The 19,335-nt window shown below is 45.4% G+C and overlaps 1 protein-coding gene across 2 annotated transcripts in view; it reads left to right on the top strand.

Annotated features, from left to right (window-relative positions):
- The window catches only part of ACAP2 (ArfGAP with coiled-coil, ankyrin repeat and PH domains 2), a 157,403-nt gene extending 140,153 nt beyond the window's left edge, over positions 1-17,250 (top strand). For both annotated transcript variants that reach the window (XM_075003958.1, XM_075003957.1), the window contains 3 exons: positions 1,326-1,436; positions 1,709-1,770; positions 12,735-17,250. In XM_075003958.1, the coding sequence (XP_074860059.1) occupies positions 1,326-1,436; positions 1,709-1,770; positions 12,735-12,838 (277 nt within the window). In that variant the 3' untranslated portion in view covers positions 12,839-17,250. The remainder of the gene's footprint in view (positions 1-1,325; positions 1,437-1,708; positions 1,771-12,734) is intronic.
- The last annotated feature ends 2,085 nt before the right edge of the window (positions 17,251-19,335 follow it).

The following is a 19,335-nucleotide window of genomic DNA, read 5'->3' as shown; positions in this document are numbered from 1 at the left end:
ACATGGGTTGGATCAAGCAAGCCACCAGACCACTGGCTCTGCCAGAGGGCGGGAGCTGGTTGCAGGAAGTGACTCTGGGCTCTGTTGCTGCTTGCTGCTGGAAGGGAGGAGCAGCAGCCTCATCAGCCTGCCCAGAGGCTTCATATTGCTGCTCTGATTGGCCAGAATTCTAGCCAATCAGAGCAGTGGAGGGATGGTGCCTGGGAGCAGAGGGAGGGGATTCAGAGCTATGTGCATCTATGGGTGAGTAGTTAAGCTGCACCCGTCACCTGTATCCTGTGCCCCCTCCCACCATTTTCCTGCACCCTCCCACCCTGACTCTACACCCTCACCCTGCTCCTGCTCCTCCCTCCCAGACCCTTCAGTCTCACACTGATGCCTCCCACCCAGACCCTGCACTCCAAGCCCTCCTGCACCTTTCCTCCCACTTATACTCACACCCCCAACCTCCTTCTACACCTCCCCCTGACAAGACCCCCCAATCTCAGCCCACTTCTGCACCCCACTCCTCTTCAGATGGCCCATCCCCAGCCTTCTCCTGCCCAAACCCCATGATGGGGACCACATCAGTGAGGGTAGTTGATTTTTGTTTGCGTTTTGCTTCTCACTTGTGTAAGTCCCCAACTGATTTGTCTACGGGTCACTTGGCCCCCAAACTGCAAGTTTCCCCACCCCTGCCCTAATGCATCTGGCAGCAGCCAGTGTAAGAAGACAGGATCCTGAGTTAAATGGACTTACATCACAGAACTGGAAGGGACCTCAAGAGCTCATGGAGTCCAGTCCCTTGCACTCACAGCAGGACCTATCACTGTTCCTGGCAGATTTTTTTTTTTAATTTAACCAGCCCCGGACCCTTGGAAGGCCCCCCTCTAGGACTGAACTCTTAACCCTCAGTTTACAAGGCCAATGCTCTAACCATTGAGCTTTGGCCTAGTATCACCCACATGGTCATTCTCTTGTTTTTGCTAGGTCTTGCCTTAGGTCATATTGAGAGTGATATCCAAAGGGAGGAGAGATTGTAACAGCTCCCATTCCTTCAATCTAATCTGAAAGTTACACCTCTGATATTATAGTTATCCCACACCTCCAGCCTGGTTTTGACTAATGACTTTCTTCACTACTGAAACCTTCGTGTGATTCACATTAATAGATCTGATGGATAGAAGCTGTGTAGCTAGGATTTGTGTAAAATACACTTGCAAAGCATTTGAGATGTTCAGGTTATTTTAAACTAAACTGTATTGGATCCATCTTATTTGTCTTTAAAAATGTTTGATTTCTTTTTCCTTGATGGAAATTATGCAATAATACTGTTTCTTTAATAGGCAAGTGTGTTTATTTCTAAAACGAGGAGCAAATCAGCATGCCACTGATGAAGAAGGAAAAGACCCTTTGAGTATAGCTGTAGAAGCTGCAAATGCGGATATTGTAACACTGTAAGTGTGTTTGAATTGATTAAATTGAATTTCAGATTTGTTCCTGTATTGTTGTACTCTGAGTCCTGGAAGCATTTAAGAAATATTTAAAGGGATGTATACCAGAAAGGACAAACTTAAGACAATCCAGATAGAAGTCATAGTGTTCACTGGATAAACTGAAATAAACCCAGTGTATTTTTCACTGATGAACCCCATAAATTCTTTAAAGTTTTGTACTAAGTTGTTTTCAATGTAGTCAAAATGACATTCTTGTCTTTTCCAAATTGTAGGTTACGTTTGGCAAGAATGAATGAAGAAATGCGTGAATCAGAAGGCCTTTATGGACAGCCAGGTCAATACTCTAGTAATAACCATACTGAAATGCAATATAAGAAGTGCATTCAGGAATTTATTAGTTTACAGCTAGATGATTCATAATTTTTCACCAAAACAATACTAAAGTAACTTCATACCATAGTGTTTTCATAAGCAACATATATATGTATGATGCTTGATTGATGTGGACAGCTGTATATGCTAAAAGTCAAGTGTTCATAGACTGAAGAGTGAGAGTGTTTGTTTGAAATTCATAGTTGTAGCACCAGTGTATGCAACTCTTGGCTGTCAACTCACTACACCATCTGCTATGCAGCCATCTAATAATGTTCTGTTGAAAACCAGGCAATATTCAATTGCTGTCTTCTCAATGAGTGGTTCAGCAGCAGTCAAAGAGTTAACCTTATTACAGGAGGGAAGTCTGTCTTTAGCATTATAACCCCTTTAGCTGAGGCCTGCACACAACGCTCATACAGAATTACTATAGGCGGAAACAGGAGGACATCTTTTGCAGAAATAATTTTTAAAAAGTTTTTAAGTTGTACAGATATTAGACAAAACATTTACTTTTAGAGACATTTTTGTACTATGGAACTAAACCTATACATCAAAAAACTTGCAGGCTCTTGGTCCAATTGCTATTAAAAAGCAAAAAGTCCCACTTGGTATGTATGTACAAATAATTGCTGCGCAAACAATACCATTTACACCTAAATGTCTGAACTTGTATTTATATAAACCACTTTTATTACAGGAGATTTATTTAAACTAATGCTAAAGGGAAGCAATAATGGAAATTGTCAGTTGGCTAGTTATTGATAAATTGAGCTTAAATGGGCACCAGTCATGAAACTGAATTAAAGGAAAGTCAGCCTGCTTCAAGGGCCTGTTCCTGCAAAGTGCTGAGCACTCTGGCTTTGATCTAACAAAGCGTTTAAGCATGTACAGTTGTCTTCAGAGTTCAACTGCTTCTGCATAAGTGCTTTGCCAACAGATCAAGCCCTATACCAGTATTCCATAGATGTGCACTTAAGTACTGCACAGTATTCCAGGATTTAGAAACCTAAAGTTGTGTATTTCTTAATAGACCTCCTTAGGAGTGGATTTTGAAACCTAACTGAATTTTCTGGGAGTTGTGGTTTTAGTATTAACGGCTTTGATATTAAACTTGGAAGAAACCACAAGTCACAAATAATGTAGGCTCTTCTGCTGAGTAAAGGAAAGTCCATCCCTGTTTTCAGCTGTCTAACATTTAGCCAGAGACATTAACTGCTAAAAAGATAGGTGCTATTTCATTGACAGGCTACAGGCAACAGGAAACTGAATTATGTAGTTCTCAGTTTCATGTGAATTTTAAAGTAAAAGAGAGAAATGGCCATTTAATTTCAAAGGGTGAAATGCTTTTGCTTTGAGGCAAAATGCTTGAATTTGGTAACTCCAAAGTAAAATATTTTATAAGCAATTTGGATAAATTAACTAGCAAAAGTGTTAGAAATCAATATTTGTATTTCTATAGTGTATAGAAAAGTGAGTCTTGTTGCTGAACACTCCAAAGCTTATGCTGGCTTTCATTCATAATAATCATGGGCAAATGTTATTTACATAAAGTGCATTGAATGTCTGAATTCCAACTTGAGGTGACTGAAAATGGGAAATGTCTTCCTCAGCTTTGCATTCAGTGGGTTTTTAGATCATTTTTTCAGCCAGATGGAAAACTCAAAAAAGTCACAATTTTTTGCATAAAAAAAAATTTGAGGATGATCTATTTGTGTTACAGTCACATCTAGAAGCCCCAGCTGAGATTGGAGACCCCATTGGGCATGCTACCTAGAGTGGGGAGCAGTTCCCAGTCAATGTAAATCTGCAAGACTGATACAGGGAAAATAAAAGGGCAGAGAGGGGAAGTGACTTGCCTCAAGTTATGCAGGAGACCATTGGCAAAGCCAGTGGAAGAACTTGGTCTTTCTGCCTTGTGGTCCTAGTGCCTCAGTCACAGGGTCATGCTGCCTCCCTGGGCACTTTGTGACAAGCTGTACATGATTGACTCAAAACATGTACAGATTATAACTAATGATCTTGAATGTTTTAAACACTAATGTGTTACCCTGACAAATTGTCATGTGATATACCAGCCTGAGCACCCTCCTTTCTCTGGTAATAAAGGCAACAGCTTTTCAAGACAGATGTATCTTAAAATACCCTAGCCACCCTTATCCTAACACTGCTCTTCAGAGATGGCTTTGAAAAAGGTGATGGCATAAAACTAGATTCTTTGTTAATTTTCCTGGAATTGGGAGATGGCTGAGGATAAGGGTGGTGTAAGAAAGTTTTGATGTAAGCATGGAGTCACATGCAGTGGGTATGCCCACACTACACTTGGGGGCATGATTGCAGCTCAGGGAGGTGTAGCTGTGAAAGCTTTAATGAGGCCAAATTTCTAAAAACATTAAGGAAGGCTTGGTGGCACTAGCTTCAACACAGACTGTACAAACCCACCGGGGGTACATACTGGGGTTGCTGGACTGCACCAAAGATCCATGTTGCCAGGTTTTCACTGCTGTTTTAGTTGCACTAGCAAGCTTAAATTTACTGTAAGTCTGCTGATCTGAGCTGCAGTCACACCTCCAGTTGCAATTCCCACTTACCCCATCTATGAAGTGAATGAAGAAACCAATGACTAGTTTAGCTAAGTAGCATTAATATTTCTAGTGTGAAAATAAAGTTGGTGTGAATTGTTGAAGGAACATATACGTTGCTTTCCAAGGGCCAAAGGGTCTTCCAAAGTGTGCTTCATGTAACGGGTATTAGCTGATTTAAACAGCCCATTCTACAAAATAGGCACTGTGGGTGGTGGAAGCCATATACCCCATGGTTCCACTCCTTGTATAACACTTGAGAATGCTTACCTATTGGTGCTACAGGAAGTCTGTTACTGGGTGCCTGCTACCCGTTTTCCTGTCTCTTCTGAAATGTTCAGTGTGCCTTTTTATTTTGCTGTTGAATGTTTAAGCAGTGATAAAGTATTTTTATATTAAAAATCTGCACTTTAGCTGCACATTGCTTGGAAATGGGCTTTCCAGAATTCAGTTTTAAATGGCATTTTAAAATACATACAAGATAGACAGTATTAAGTATTTTCCTGCAGCTTACCAGTTTAAGGGACACTTTATTTTACTTGTCTATTTTTGTATGTTATCAACCAAAATAGCCAAAAATATATCTTGCAAAAACTGTTTGGGTTTTTTTTTTTTGTTTTTTTTTAAGAGGAAACATCAGGGAACCAAATGTGTTAACTGAAATGCAGCATTAGTTCTCAATGGAATCAATTTTCTTAAATTGCTACTGTGTTAATTTAATAACATGCATTCTTCTACGAGTGTCCCCGTGGGTGCTCCACGTTAGGTGTTGGGCTCGCCCCAGCACCGCAGGTCGGATCTTTCCAGCAGTTTCTGCTGGACCGCGCATGCGCCGGCGCACACCACTCCCTTGCGCTCTCCCGGCCACGTGCGCGATCCGGTCCCCGCCAGTTCCTCTTTAACCGCCATCGGCTGCAGACGGAATCCGCTCAGGCTACGGCCAGAGTCAGCGTATTTAACGTTCTTCAAGTCTTTTAGAGTTTCTTTTTCAGTCTTTTAGATTGTTAGTTTGTTATTGTTTTCCAAAAAAAAAAAAAAAAAAAAAAAAAAGAAGAGGAAGGAGTAAAGCTTCCAATCTTAGTAACAAGCGGAGCACCGGAGGCCCGGGGACGTAGGGCCATTAGGCCTCCTGCCCCGGCAGGCTGAGTCAGAGAGGGGAACAGGCACAGAGAAGGTGCTAAGTACCCTATTAACATCTCAAAGACTCACCATAATGTCCTCTTCAGGATTCAAAAAGTGTGAGTCATGTCGCGAAGCGATGCCGGCCTCCGACGGGCACAGTCAGTCTATAAGGTGCCTTGGGGAATCTCATGTCACCAGAAATGTTCCTTCTGCGCTAAGCTCACAGCCAGAGCAAGGAAGGACAGGGAGATGCGGCTCAAAATGCTGCTCTTCGACAAGGCCCTCCAGCCAGACGTGCCGGAGCGGCCACAGCAGGAGGGACCCGCAGGGGCCCATAAAAGGAAAGCTGCCTCCCTCACCCCGTGAGCACAAAAATGGAGGAAACTCTCACCAACCCGATCCCTGCCGGCAGCCACAGCGAGCGGGACGGGTGGAGTGCATAGCCCCCAGCTGCAGTTACAGCTGAGCAGCGGTGGCGCGGAGACGCCCGTGGCAGAGCCTGAGCCTCCGATAATCAAACAGCCGCCCCGCACCGCAGGCAGGGCGGCGGCCAGGCAAGTGCCGGAACCAGCGGCACCGCAGGCAGCGGCACCGAAGCGGAGCGTGCCGAGCGCGGCGCAGACAACGGGGCCGAGATCCCTGACATGAAAGGGGGCGGAGCCAGCCCCACAGGGGAGGGGAGAGGCAGCACAGAAAACCCGGCACCGCAGCCCTTCTCCAGACAGGGCTGCAGGGCTGCTCGCTCTGAGCCCTCCGCTCATGCTGCGGACCACAACAAGAAGGCAGGGGTAACCCCCAGCCTATCCTGAGCCCCCATCCCCGTTCCTACAGCCAGCCTCACCATGGCTCGGACCAACTTCACCCTTTTTGGGCTTTGAACCTTTGGAGTACTACCAAAAGTCAGTCTCTCCAGTATCTCAATTATCCAGACGATCTCGCTCCCCCAGGTGCAGGGGGTATGCGCCTCGAGAGTGGTCCAGGTCCCCATCTCAGGAGCAGTGCCCGTGTTGCCATGGTCACCCCTATCACGCGGGGCATAGACACCATAGGCATACTCCCAGGGACAGATCCCCCCAGATGGTCCATATCCCCGAGGGCAATCGCAAACGGGGACAGAGACACAGACATCTCAAGGGGAGGTGATTCTGGAACCCCGAGATTTTCCCTCGCAAGCTTCCAGCAAGCAGATGTATCACCGTCAACAGGACCCAGAGGGGTCCAGAGAGGCTTACCCTAGTGGTTCCTCGCTATCTTCCCCTGACGAGGCCACGGCCCCAGGGGACGTCCATCCTCCGGACGATCTGAAACAGTTCCAAGAGCTGTTTAAAGGGGTGGCCTTCATGCAAGGCATCCAAATAGCAGAGGTGCAGGAGAAGCACCATAAGCTCCTTAAAAACCTGAGACCTCCAGCCTCCTCCAAAATAGCTATACCGCTCGACGAAGCAATCATGGAGTCCGCCACCACGATATGGCAGACCCGTGCGTCCGTTCTGCCTATAAACAAGAGAGCGGACAAGAAATACTTCGTCCCGGCGAAGGGCATGGAGTTCCTGTTCAGCCACCTGCAACCAAATTCTCTGGTGGTGGAATCGTCTCAACAGAGGTCGAAAACTTCTCAGTTCAAGACAGGGGGAACAGACAAAGACGCCAAGAAACTAGAGTTGTTCGGCAGAAAGGTCTACTCCTCCTCTACCCTACTGTTGAGAATGGCAAATTATGCAGCGCATCTAGCGAACCATAATTTTGACAGCTACTCCAGGCTGACTTCCCTCATGGACTCACTTCCAGAGGACAAGAAGCCGGTGCTCAAGGCCATTGTGCAGGAAGGCTACGCAGCCTTGAGGACGGGAGTTCAGATCGCCCTAGACGTAGCGGACACGGCAGCACGCTCAACAGCTACGGCAGTGGTCATGCGCAGGGAGTCCTGGCTCCAAACATCGGGTATCCTGAGGGATTTGCAGGCGAAGATCGTCGATCTCCCCTTTGACACGCAGAAGCTGTTTGCTGAATCAACCGACTCGGTCCTTCGTTCCAGTAAAGATTCAAGAGCTACTCTTAGGATCTTGGCGATTTACACCTCTCCATACAGGAAGAAAAAGTATTACCCTCAGCAAAGACGGTACCAGTATCAACCACAGCGTCCCCAGTACCACAGGGGTTACGAGCAAGGGCAACATCAACAGCACCAGCAGTACAGAACTCCCAGGCGACGTTCCCAATAGAGCCGTGCGTCCTCGGGGCAGGGCCAAAGGCCACAAGTTTGACACACAGATCCAGGGCTGCACCATCACTACCATTGCGCAATGTCATCCGAAGCTATTATTCCACCATCGCCTCCGACCATTCTGCGACCAGTGGCAAAGGATCACCACAGACAAATGGGTACTGGAGATCACAGCCACTGGGTACGCGATCCCCTTCCAGTCGCTCCCACCGCCACAACCTCCACCCAGGCCCCACCTAAAGGATGCCTCCCACGAAGCGAGACTCAAGCAGGAGGTAGACCATCTCATACTCATAGGGGCAGTGGAAAGAGTGCCGGAGCAACTTCGAGGGAAAGGGTTATACTCCAGATATTTCCTCACGGAAAAAGACAGGAGGCTGGAGGCCCATCCTAGATCTTCGGGGCCTCAACCGGTGCCTGCGCAAGCAACGCTTTCGGATGATTACAGTCGCCTCTATACTTACGGCACTGGACGATGGAGATTGGTTCGCAGCCCTCGACTTACAGGATGCATATTTCCACATAACTATCCACCCGGCTCACAGACGCTTTCTCCGGTTTATGGTAGGCAAAGAACATTTTCAATACAAGGTCCTACTGTTCGGCCTCTCCTCGGCCCCCAGAGTCTTCACCAAGACCTTGGCAGTGGTGTCAGCCTACCTGCACAGACAGGGGGTGTTTATATTCCCATATCTGGACGACTGCCTACTGAAAGGGGCCCCGAAGGAGGAGGTACTTCGCATGATACGCGTCACAGCAGGCACGTTCTCTTCGCTGGGCCTGGTCATCAATCTGGCAAAATCAAAGATAGACCCCACACAGGACATAGAGTTCATAGGGGCACGCATAAACTCTATCACAGCAAGGGTTTATCTACCAAAGACACGCTTTCGAGACATCGGTTCCCTCGTGCAGGTCATCACCTTCAGCCCTACGGTGCCAGTTCTGACGTGCTTACAGCTGCTGGGCCACATGGCAGCAGCGACATTTGTAGTACAAAATGCCAGGTTACACATGCGCAGCATGCAGCACTGGCTGGCGAGCATCTACAAACCGGCAGCACATACCGTTCACAGGGTGGTGTCGCCCACGACAGAGGTGCGCAGATCCCTGCAATAGGGGGTGAACCCCAAGTACATGCTAACAGGGGTGCCCTTTCACCAACCACAAATATCTGTTTTTCTCACTACCGACGCCTCCCACATAGGGTGGGGAGCACACATGGGTGAAGAGGTGATGCAAGGACTGTGGTCCTCCACGGAACAGTCACTGCACATAAATATACTGGAGCTCAGAACAGTGTTCAACGCCTGCAGACACTTTCGAGACCATATACAAGGCAAAGTAGTCGGGATCAGTACAGACAATACCTCCACCATGTTTTATATAAACAGGCAAGGAGGAGCTCGGTCCCGTGCCTTACGTGCGGAAGCAGTCCGATTGTGGAACTGGTGCATCGCCAACAATATAACCTTGAAAGCCTCGTACTTACCAGGCACTCACAATGTGAAGGCAGAACAGCTGAGCAGGCGCTTCGCACTCACGCATGAGTGGCAGATCCGTTCCGATCTGCTACGACCGATCTTTCACGCATGGGGTTTTCCCCAGATAGACCTGTTTGCCACTCAACACAACAAGAAGTGCCCACGACACTGCTCCAGGGCAGGACTGGGGCGGGGATCCCTGGGGGACGCATTCGCGATCTTGTGGAGGGGCCCCCTGCTTTACGCATTTCCTCCCACAGTGCTTATCCACAAAGTCTTGCAGAAAGCCAGGAGAGAGGGAGCCCGAATGATCCTAGTAATCCCAACGTGGGATCGACAGCAATGGTTCCCCTTACTCCTGCGCATCTCGGACCGTCCACTGATGCCCCTCCCGGTGGCGCCGGATCTGCTCACGCAAGCTCAGGGGTCCATAGTGCATCCACACCCCTGAGGCCTACGACTACAGGCATGGTTAATCCATGGCTCAGCTCCCTAGAGAGCACATGTACGGAGGAAGTGCAACAAGTCCTAGAAAGTAGCAGGAGGACTTCCACCAGGAAGACCTACAAGCAGAAATGGACTCGCTTCACTGCATGGTGTTCTACCAAACAGTTAGCCCCCCTTGCTGTGCCTATACCTGTAATATTAGAGTATTTACTGGACCTCAAGAGAGGAGGACTCTCCCTATCCTCGTTATTTCGGCTTTCAGACATGAAGAGGAAGGGCACACGGTGTTTGCTCATCCCATGGTTACCAGGTTCCTCAAAGGGCTGGTAAACCTATACCCCCCCTCGGAAACCGCTTCCACCTTCGTGGAGCTTGGACCTGGTGCTTAGTGCGCTAACGGGACCACCGTTTGAACCTTTAGCCACAGTTTCCCTCCGTCTCCTTACGATAAAGACAACCTTTCTTCTTGCAATCACGTCAGCTCGCAGGGTGAGCGAGCTTGCAGCAGTTATGGCAACGCCACCCTGCACAGTATTTTCCAAGGAGGCGGTAACCTTACGGCTGCATTCAGCCTTTGTTCCCAAAGTTTCTTCAGAGTTTCATATTAACGAACCTATAGTTTTACCCTTGTTTTATCCACAGCCTCATAACTCTAACAAAGAGGCGCGCCTGCACCTCCTGGACGTGAGGCGGGCGCTGGCTTTGTATAGAGACGGGACTAAGTCCTTCCGTAAAACAGATAGACTCCTAGTCTCTCTTGCTCCCAAATCAAAAGGAGAAGGTCTCTCTTCGCAGAGAATATCGAAGCACATCGTATCCTGCATAAAAATGTGCTACGAACTCAAAAAGTCTCCTTTACTGGCCCCGCCCAGGGCTCATTCCACTAGGGCAGTGGCGGCATCAACAGCCTTTTTCAAGGGCGTTGCGCTAAAAGACATTTGCAGAGCGGCGACCTGGTCATCCTATGACACCTTCGCCAAACATTACGTCCTTCACAGGGCATTCCAAGAGGATACCCATCTCTCGACAGCGGTCCTCTCGGGGACAAGCTGCACGTAATCCGATTACCCACCTCCTATCTTGGGTTACTGCTGGGTAGTCACCTAACGTGGAGCACCCACGGGGACACTCTTACTCACCGTAATAACGGTGGTTCTTCGAGATGTGTCCCCGTGGGTGCTCCACCACCCGCCCATCCTCCCTGCTTCGGATCTCTGTTTAGTGTTTTGCAGGAGTATCCGAGGCGGTTGGTCAAGGAACTGGCGGGGACCAGATCGTGCATGTGGCCGGGAGCGCGCAAGGGAGCGGTGCGCGCCGGCGCATGCGCGGTCCGGCAGAAACTGCTGGAAAGATCCGACCTGCGGCGCCAGGGCGAGCCCGACACCTAACGTGGAGCACCCACGGGGACACATCTCGAAGAACCACCGTTACTACGGTGAGTAACTTCTCTTTAAACATGGGCAGCTCTGACTTATATTCTTTAGTGTAATTCTCCCAGTGAATGATCATGAATCCAATTTCATTGTCTGCTTGCCTCTCAGGAAAAGTAATTATTGGAAGCTGTAACAAGCAAACACTTGCTGTATGTCTGGTTGGGTCTCAGAAATGGCTTGGAATGAACCCTAAAAACGAAAAGGGAATTTCAGTAGAAAGCAGGTTCCCTTTTATAAATGTGCCAGTGATTATACTTATTTTTTAGAACTAGGGAGGATTTCTGCATGGTTACAGTTTTGTGTGCCAGCTATTGTTTCTGTGAATCTCTGTTCAAATTATTAACATGCTAACCACAAATACACAGTTACAGGAGTGAAATAGGTTTGGCACTGGAGATATACATAAAAATGTCAAAAAGACATAATGACAATGAAACGTCCTACTCCCTGTGCCTTCAAGGCTCTGTGAAGTTATTTCAACTCTTGCCATGTGGCAGAGAACAGAGGGAATATCTGCTTCCCCTCACCAAACCAAATCAAAGAAAGCAAGGTGTGTTGCACAGCAGTGTAGTTAGTGAGAGAGGTAAATATGTAGTTTCCGCCTTCTTTTGTGACATGCAACATGCAATGGAGCTGTGTCAGACGGGGAGTAGCTCTGTTTGGGCCCTGCACACTCCTTTCCTGGCTGGGAAATGGTGAGTTTTGGAGGGCAGCATATTCCCTGCTCCTGCAAAGCAGTCCAGCATGTGCATACATTCCATGGCTGAAAACTGCTGAGCTGCTAATATAGAAAGGACAGGAATAGATTTGAAACAAATCTCCTATCAGTGAAATCATTTTCAGCACCCAGTGAAGGGGCCTGGATGACACTGATGGGGGAAAAAATACTGTCGGCAATGGGTCACGGTCTTAGCATAGTGAGACTCCCAAATATAAGACTAACACATGCTAACTACTGCATTCAAAAATAAAACAAAATGTCAGTTTACCTATTAAAATACTAAAGCACTTGCAAACTTTAGTTTCTTCAATAAAATAGGAATGCGCTCTATTCCTATATTTAGGACCCTAACAATTTCAGTCATAGGATGTTAAAAATCATCAATTTTATGATTTCATCTATTTAAATCAGAAATGTCATGGTCTGATGCATTTTCATGGTGTAAATTTGGTAGGGCCCTATTTACACTGTTCCTTGCTAATAATTGGCATATAATAGCTGCTTACGATGTTTTTCTCACCCCCTTTTTCTCCTGTAGATCTATTTTCAAGAGAGCCTCTGATTAGATTTCCCTTTTAAAATAATTTTATTCTTTTTTTTTTTTTTTTTACATTTCTTTAAATTTTTTGCGTCTCTCTCTCTCTCTAACTTTGAACTTTCCTCTGTGTGGCTGCCTTTGAGGTACTATTTTCAGGTATAGTTTGGTTTTGTTTAATTTACTTTTACAGAATGTGCATGTAGTTAACCAGTCTCTGTCAGCATTCATGTCACCAGTCACTTATAATGAACAATCTGTTGTACAAACATATAAATGTTATACTGTAGTGACCGGGCCATTTGTGAGATGATGCATCGTGTTAGCCATCATAAGAGATTTTAGATATGTTTTCCTAATTTTTGTTTCTTCTACCAGGAGATGAAACTTACCAGGACATTTTTCGTGATTTTTCACAAATGGCATCCAATAATCCAGAGAAGCTAAACCGTTTCCAGCAATCAGATTCACAGAAGTCTTGAGTGCCTAAGAAGAAAAAGTAGTAAAACTGGTCCTTCTCTAATGCATATAAAGCAGCAGTTTCTATTTTTAATCTACTTTCTATATATGCCTGTTGTTAGCAGTTTGGGAGTCTGGGTTGAGTGACTGCTGTAGCTGAGGCTGGGCAGGAAGTGTAAAGAATTGCTGTGTGTGAATAGCCCAGCAGCTGGAGACGAAAGAGATACTGGGTCCATGTGGAGAGTGTTGTTTTGCCAGGTGGAAGCAGGAATTGCTTAAGTCAAACTAGCCTGCAGAGACTGGGAACCTAGAAGTGTTGTAGGATAACCCAAACCACCATTGCTTATGAGCCAGTCCCTAGCAGCACAGTTGCCCCATATCTCCCCTTCTGCCTTGTTATAACCCTTCAGTGTATATATCTTGAAGGCGAGCAAAAACCAGCTTGCCCTTCCTCTCTCCGGTGTCTGGGGATGGGGAAACTGATGCTCGTCTGCCTGAACTTCCCTTCTGTACGTCTGCCCCACGACACACATGATCTTCCATCCCCTCTGCTTCTATATGCCACTAACAGGAAACAACATTGTTGCAAGATCTTCCCCAGATGACAACTTCTAATCAGTGCAGGTCATTAGGCCAGTGGTATGTATTCTAGAGGACCTAATGTCAGAAGTACAGCTGCTTTCCTCTCTTACTATAATACTTGCTGTGAATAAAGTTGCTTATCTGATTCTCTGTGAAATCTTCCCTTAGGAGTAAATTAATGCATTAAACTCACATCAAAATGCATCTCAAAAGCTAGAATTACAGAATAGGAAATAAGTGAGCCACATAGAGCATTAATATAGACAGCCACACAAATGGAGGTTATTTTGCTCACCAAGCAGATGTCAGTACTGCTCCCAATAAAAATATTGGCATCACATGCCAATGTTTTCTCTGCAATCGGTCCTTTTTACCAAAACTTGCCATAATGTGTACCTACCCTCTCTAAAATAGAGCATGTTGTAGAAAAAACAAAAGTGTTACTGTACTGCTGCTCTAAAAAAAGGAGTATAATCTGCAATGGTATTCCGTAACAGCAACAAGAACTTTTTATTGGGCTTCCCACTGCATTCTATCTGTGCACATGTACATGCTGTGCAGAAGTACAGATTTGTCTACGCATGTACAGTTCATAGCACAGAACTAGATAATACCAAACTGAGCCCCAATAGCACTGCAGCCTTACTTTGTTACTGATCCTCCCTTAGCTGGCACTTCTTACAGAGTAAGAAGGATTTTGAGATAGTTCTTCCAAACTTCTGCTGAGTTCCTGTAATCTGCCTCAAGTATTCAGGATAATATGCTGTACTGCTGCTAATATTTACATTGGACATAAGTTAGATTTCAAAAAATTAGCTTGCTATTGTGCAAATGCAGAAAGGGTTTATTACGTTTATGTAGATATGTGATAAAATCAGGCTTTTCCTGGCATATTGAATTTCATATTTTAGGTAGTTATTCTTGTGCATTAAATATGTAATCAAAAATAAAATAGGTGGAAGATCTTTGATACCAGAACAAGATCTTCAAGCTATAGAAAGTGTTCAATAGATTACTGTGGTAAATGGGTGAATTTTACAGTCTCATTATTAACTGATTTGTAGCCCAGTTACTTTAAGCAAGGTAAATTGGGCCCATTTTGACTGCTTTTGTTTTGGACAGTAACAAGTTTGACATTACTGCTTACAAATGAGTCTTGTAAGCTTTTTAAACAGGAATGGTTTCCTGTAGAATGATTGCATGTGCCCTGATGTCATTTAAATAGCATTGTATCTTGAGTAAATTAGAAGACCCTAGAGAGTAGACGCATCCAGGTGTACAGTTGGGATATTGAGTAAGATGTGTCTAATACCGTTTTGTCAAGAGATGCCTTGTCCTCTTATATTACAAGTAATGCTCAGTGCACAGTGAGTGACTGACTGTGCAGCAAGGCGCAATCACTGTCTTCATTCCATACGACAGGTAGAAAGATAATGGAAGCCTTCGTTCTAAGATGCTCCATGCTATCTCTCCACCTTTGTGGCCACTGCCAGCATTTCCTTACCAGTTACTCGGGGCTGCTGCTCAAGTTTGCGCAAGTTTTCTGTGGCTGTATGGAGCCTCTGTTGCATTCCCTGCTCTCACCAGTCAGAGGAGTGAGTGACCTAGCTTTTGATACTGTGTTTATGCTAAACTTGAGATCCTGTCAGTGTGCTCAGACGCCCTAGAATTTGTAAAAATTTGGGCTGTGGCTTTGGCAGCCCAGGCTATACAGTTTTGTTCTTTGGCCTGGTGGATATGCTGAGATGTGCAGTGTAATGTGCATTCACCAGAAGAGCATTGTTGTGGTGACGCGCTGGCAAAAAAGGGTATGCTGTGAAAATTTCTGGTGTATTGCAAGGTCAAGTCTTCGGTTAGCAAGACAAAGTGCAGCTGAGCTATAGCTTGAGATTGTGTTTGATGGGCAAATCTATAACTCGTGCAGCTTGTCTGCTAGTAGTATTAGGAAATTCTCTCTTAGGCTGTGAGGTGACTCTGAATATAACTTGAATTGTGCACATGCAGTAAGATTCCATTGCATTTTGGTATCTTCTGAATCATGTGCCAAGTAATAGGGAAGTTTTTCATTCTGATCCATGCTTTCATATAGATATGGAATACAAGTGACCTTAATTTGTGGAGAAGGCAGCATTGTTTTCTTAACAGTTTAAATACATGAATCACTATAAAATGATGTGAAACCTAGGACTTACTGGCTACCCCACTGAAGGTTATCATCTTGACCCAAATCACATTAGGCCAGATGTGTAGGAGGATCTGCGGAATGCATAAATTTGAAAAGCACACAATACATTTTAGCACACTTTTTGTTATCATTTACTTATGTTACCTGCTGGTTAAAACAGTTGGTACTATGCTTGTATATTCAGGTATTTCTGTTTTCTGCTGAATTCTCTCCTATTTGACACATTAAAATTATTATCCTTTTCTTAAGTTTGAATGAATCCTGTACATGGTAGAAGTCTTGCTTTACTTTCGTTTTGTTGCATTGGAACATGCAGTTCTGTTCACTGATGCATGGTAGAATTTAATTTCCTCTCCTGTATGGTTGGGACCTAATCTCAACCTCACTGAAATCAACAGGAGCCTTCCCATTGACTTTGCTGGGATTCAGATTATGCTCTTAATGATTTATACTGTTGGGAGTTTGTTGGAAGATACTTTCTGTATCTTTCACTTGTGCACACTGTTGACATGTAAACCCCCTCCAAGCGCTGTTGGTTTATCAGTAAATTCTCCATATTAAATGGAGTCTGTCTCTCTCCGCAAAATGTCTTTTACTGACAGCATGTTGTTTGAATTATTAGAAATTCCCTTGATGTGTAGCAGTTACTTGTAAGTGCTGATGAAAGAAATACATGAGAACTAGAAAAACATGGTATTTGTTATAATATCTCAGAGGGTATTGACAGCTGCTGGGATGCACTGAAACTCTGTTTTCTAAAAAATGTACATGGGAAATATGCATTTTAATAATAGCTTTGAATGGTGCCAAGAACATAAAGGGACCATTTCATAGAATTCCAAGTACTGTACAAGTGCCTTGAGTCCAAGGCATAAATATTTTTACATCATCAAAAAGATCAGAACTGATGATTGACACTGAAAGCATTTTAAAAGTCAATTCTGAAAATATCCACTTATCCAGCTGCTTGAACATAAATAAAGAATATTTTCTTCAGTTAAATACAATGCCATGGTTGATACCCCTTTGCAGAATTCTGCCTGACACGCACAAGTCTTCGTATAGATATCTGTACAAAAGGACCCTTTGAAAACAGTCACCCAACTATGTATTGATAGATAGGATGGGGGGAAAGAGATGAATGTACTTATTTGCATTTTTCCCCTTCCCTTTTCTTTCTTTACTTTTTTGTATACTGTGTTACTTCTCACTCCTCCTGTGGAAGGAGATGGTAAGGGAGGAAAATTCCCCCTGGTTTTTAACAGAAGATCAGAATGTTTCCCATGTTATAATAGTAACTATTGAGGAATCAACCTGTATTTCCTCAGGCTGGATGGATAGGCTGTTTGGAGTGATACATGACTTTTTGTACCTATCCCTGAGTAACTCTCTGTACGAGACAGTGTTTCTGAACCATTCCAGTAGAAAATGCTTATATTCACTTGTGATTTTTTTTTTTTGTTTCCTGAAGGCATAATTGTAAAGAATGTATAATCAGCCCTACTTTGCATTTAATAAGTCTATAGACTTTATATCAAAAACTTGAATGTAGTTTTATTGTAGCTTCATTGTAAATGGAGAAAAATACCTTATCTTTATAGTTACTTTATGTACATGATGTAAGAATTGTGAATACTACACTTGAATAAAAACTTTGTATGCTGCAAACTGTGATGAAATGCGTACAGCTGTTAAGGCTCTTCTAGAGTCTTGGAACTATATGCTAATAATACAAGCAAGCAGCCTTCTCTTGCTAGCTTGCCTGTGTATTATACCTACCCTTGGTGTATTGCATTCAGGTCAGAGTTGAGCACTGGCAGGCGCTGTGGCAGTTAGGCTGTCGCTTGCTGCATCAGGAGGGAGCCTCTCCTGCAGAGCTCAGGAATTTTGCAGAAGGAAATTTTTTTTGCCAGTGTTACAATATTCTTGATCTTTTGTTTGAAGTGCCCTTGTATCCCTGATACTTTGGATTAGCGAGTAGGAATATGGTGGGGGAGAGGGTCTTTGCTTGTGTGAGGGATGTACCTCTTGCCTTCGCCATGAAAATCCACCCAAATTTGGGCAAGTTATAAGGGTTTGAAAAAATAGCAAGTCATGTGTTCGGGGGAGACCTCTTTGATTTCTGACAGCTGCGCCCTCTGAAGGTTGTCTCCTTGCTGAGCATGCTGGAGTATCTCAGTTCTTAGTGCTGACCACAATGTGTCTGCTCCATTGTCAGAGGTCGCTGATTATGCTGTGGCCTGGGGTAGGACATGGGGCCAAAAGGACTTTGTTCCGGCTTCTCTGAACCAGGGTGCGGTAGGGCAGTGGGAGCCCCTCTCTTTCGTCTGCTCCATGAGCTCCTTGCTGGTGTCTGTACAGCATGGAGGAGTAAGCAGTCTGTAAGCCAGCCGAGAAGTCAAGAGTGGATTGGTACAAGGGGTTGGTGAGCCTGGGAGGAAGGGGCAGCAGAGGGGGGAAAGGCTGGTTCTGGCAATATGAGGCAGGCAGGGCTCTGCCTGCACTTCTGGCCATGAGGGGAACCTTTGGGCTGGTCTAGATGTACGTGTCTTATAGAGCTGGAAGGGACTTCGAGATGTCATTGAGTCCAGTCCCCTGCACTCACAGCAGGACCTATCACCATCCCTGATGGATATTTTTCTTTGCCCCAAGACCACTACATGGCTCCCTCAGGGATTGAGCTCACAAACCTGGGTTTACAAGGCCAATGCCCTAACCACTGAGCTGTGGAATGCCTTTTTGACTGTGGCGGCACGGAAACCCAGCTGGTCTGGAGCACCTTACAGTCTGACAACTGCATACAGTAGGTCGGGGCTCTTAACTTGTTCCGTGAACAACACGCAGGTGGGTTTCCAGCTTCAGACACTGTGAGATCATGTACTGAGGGTCTGGATTTTCTGCTGTTAAAACCAGATAGCATTACTGCATCAGTGCTCGGATACCTGAATAAAGTACAGTACTTCATTTGGGTGTTGCTGTGTGATTGAGTTGTTTGCTTTGGTTTGGTTTTTTTGGTCTGACAATTTTTGAAGAAAATTGTCATTGGTGTTTCACAAAAAAATGTTAATGTTCAGTGGTCTGTGCTTTCCAGAAGTGAAAGGAACGCTACCCCAGGGTGAGCTCTCTGGGGGGCCTGTTGGGGTGGAATGAGCTGCATTCAGTTAGGGTGACCATCTGTCCTGATTTTCGTGAGACAATCCCTTACTTAAGCTGTTTCTCAGGCTTCCTGACTTTAAGAAAATGGGCTAATTGTCCCATATTTTTGTGAGGTCCTGTTCCCTGGCAGCTGGTGTCTCGAAGTGGCAGCCTCAACTGCCAGATAGCTGCTCCACTGGCTGGCTTCCCCATTCCCTGGTGCCCCACAGAGGCAGCCCCCACTGCTCTGCCCCAGGGTGGCCTCTTCATTCCTTGTCACCACCCTCCTGGGAGGTTGTGGATCCCCATTCTCCCACTCCAGATCATCAGGAGACTGCGAAGCCCCAATCCCTGGCGCCTCACCGTGGGGAAGCTTCCACCATCACTGAGAAGCCCTGGCATGGAACAGCAGCTCCCCCATCCCTGGAGGCCAGTGTCCCATATTTGCCATAGGGCAATGTGGTCAGCCTGTGTTCAGCCAACTCACAAGTGTGAAATTCCCCACTTTTTGCATGCAAAAATCCCTCTTAGACTTGGAAATTCCCTCCATTCAAAACTAAAGTGCTGTATGTCTTCTTGAAATCCCTCGGGTTGTTTTTTATTCCCCTGGATGCTTGA

This window comes from Carettochelys insculpta, chromosome 10, assembly GCF_033958435.1.
Source record: "Carettochelys insculpta isolate YL-2023 chromosome 10, ASM3395843v1, whole genome shotgun sequence".
NCBI lineage: Eukaryota > Metazoa > Chordata > Testudines > Carettochelyidae > Carettochelys > Carettochelys insculpta.
This window is presented reverse-complemented; position numbering and strand designations above follow the sequence as displayed.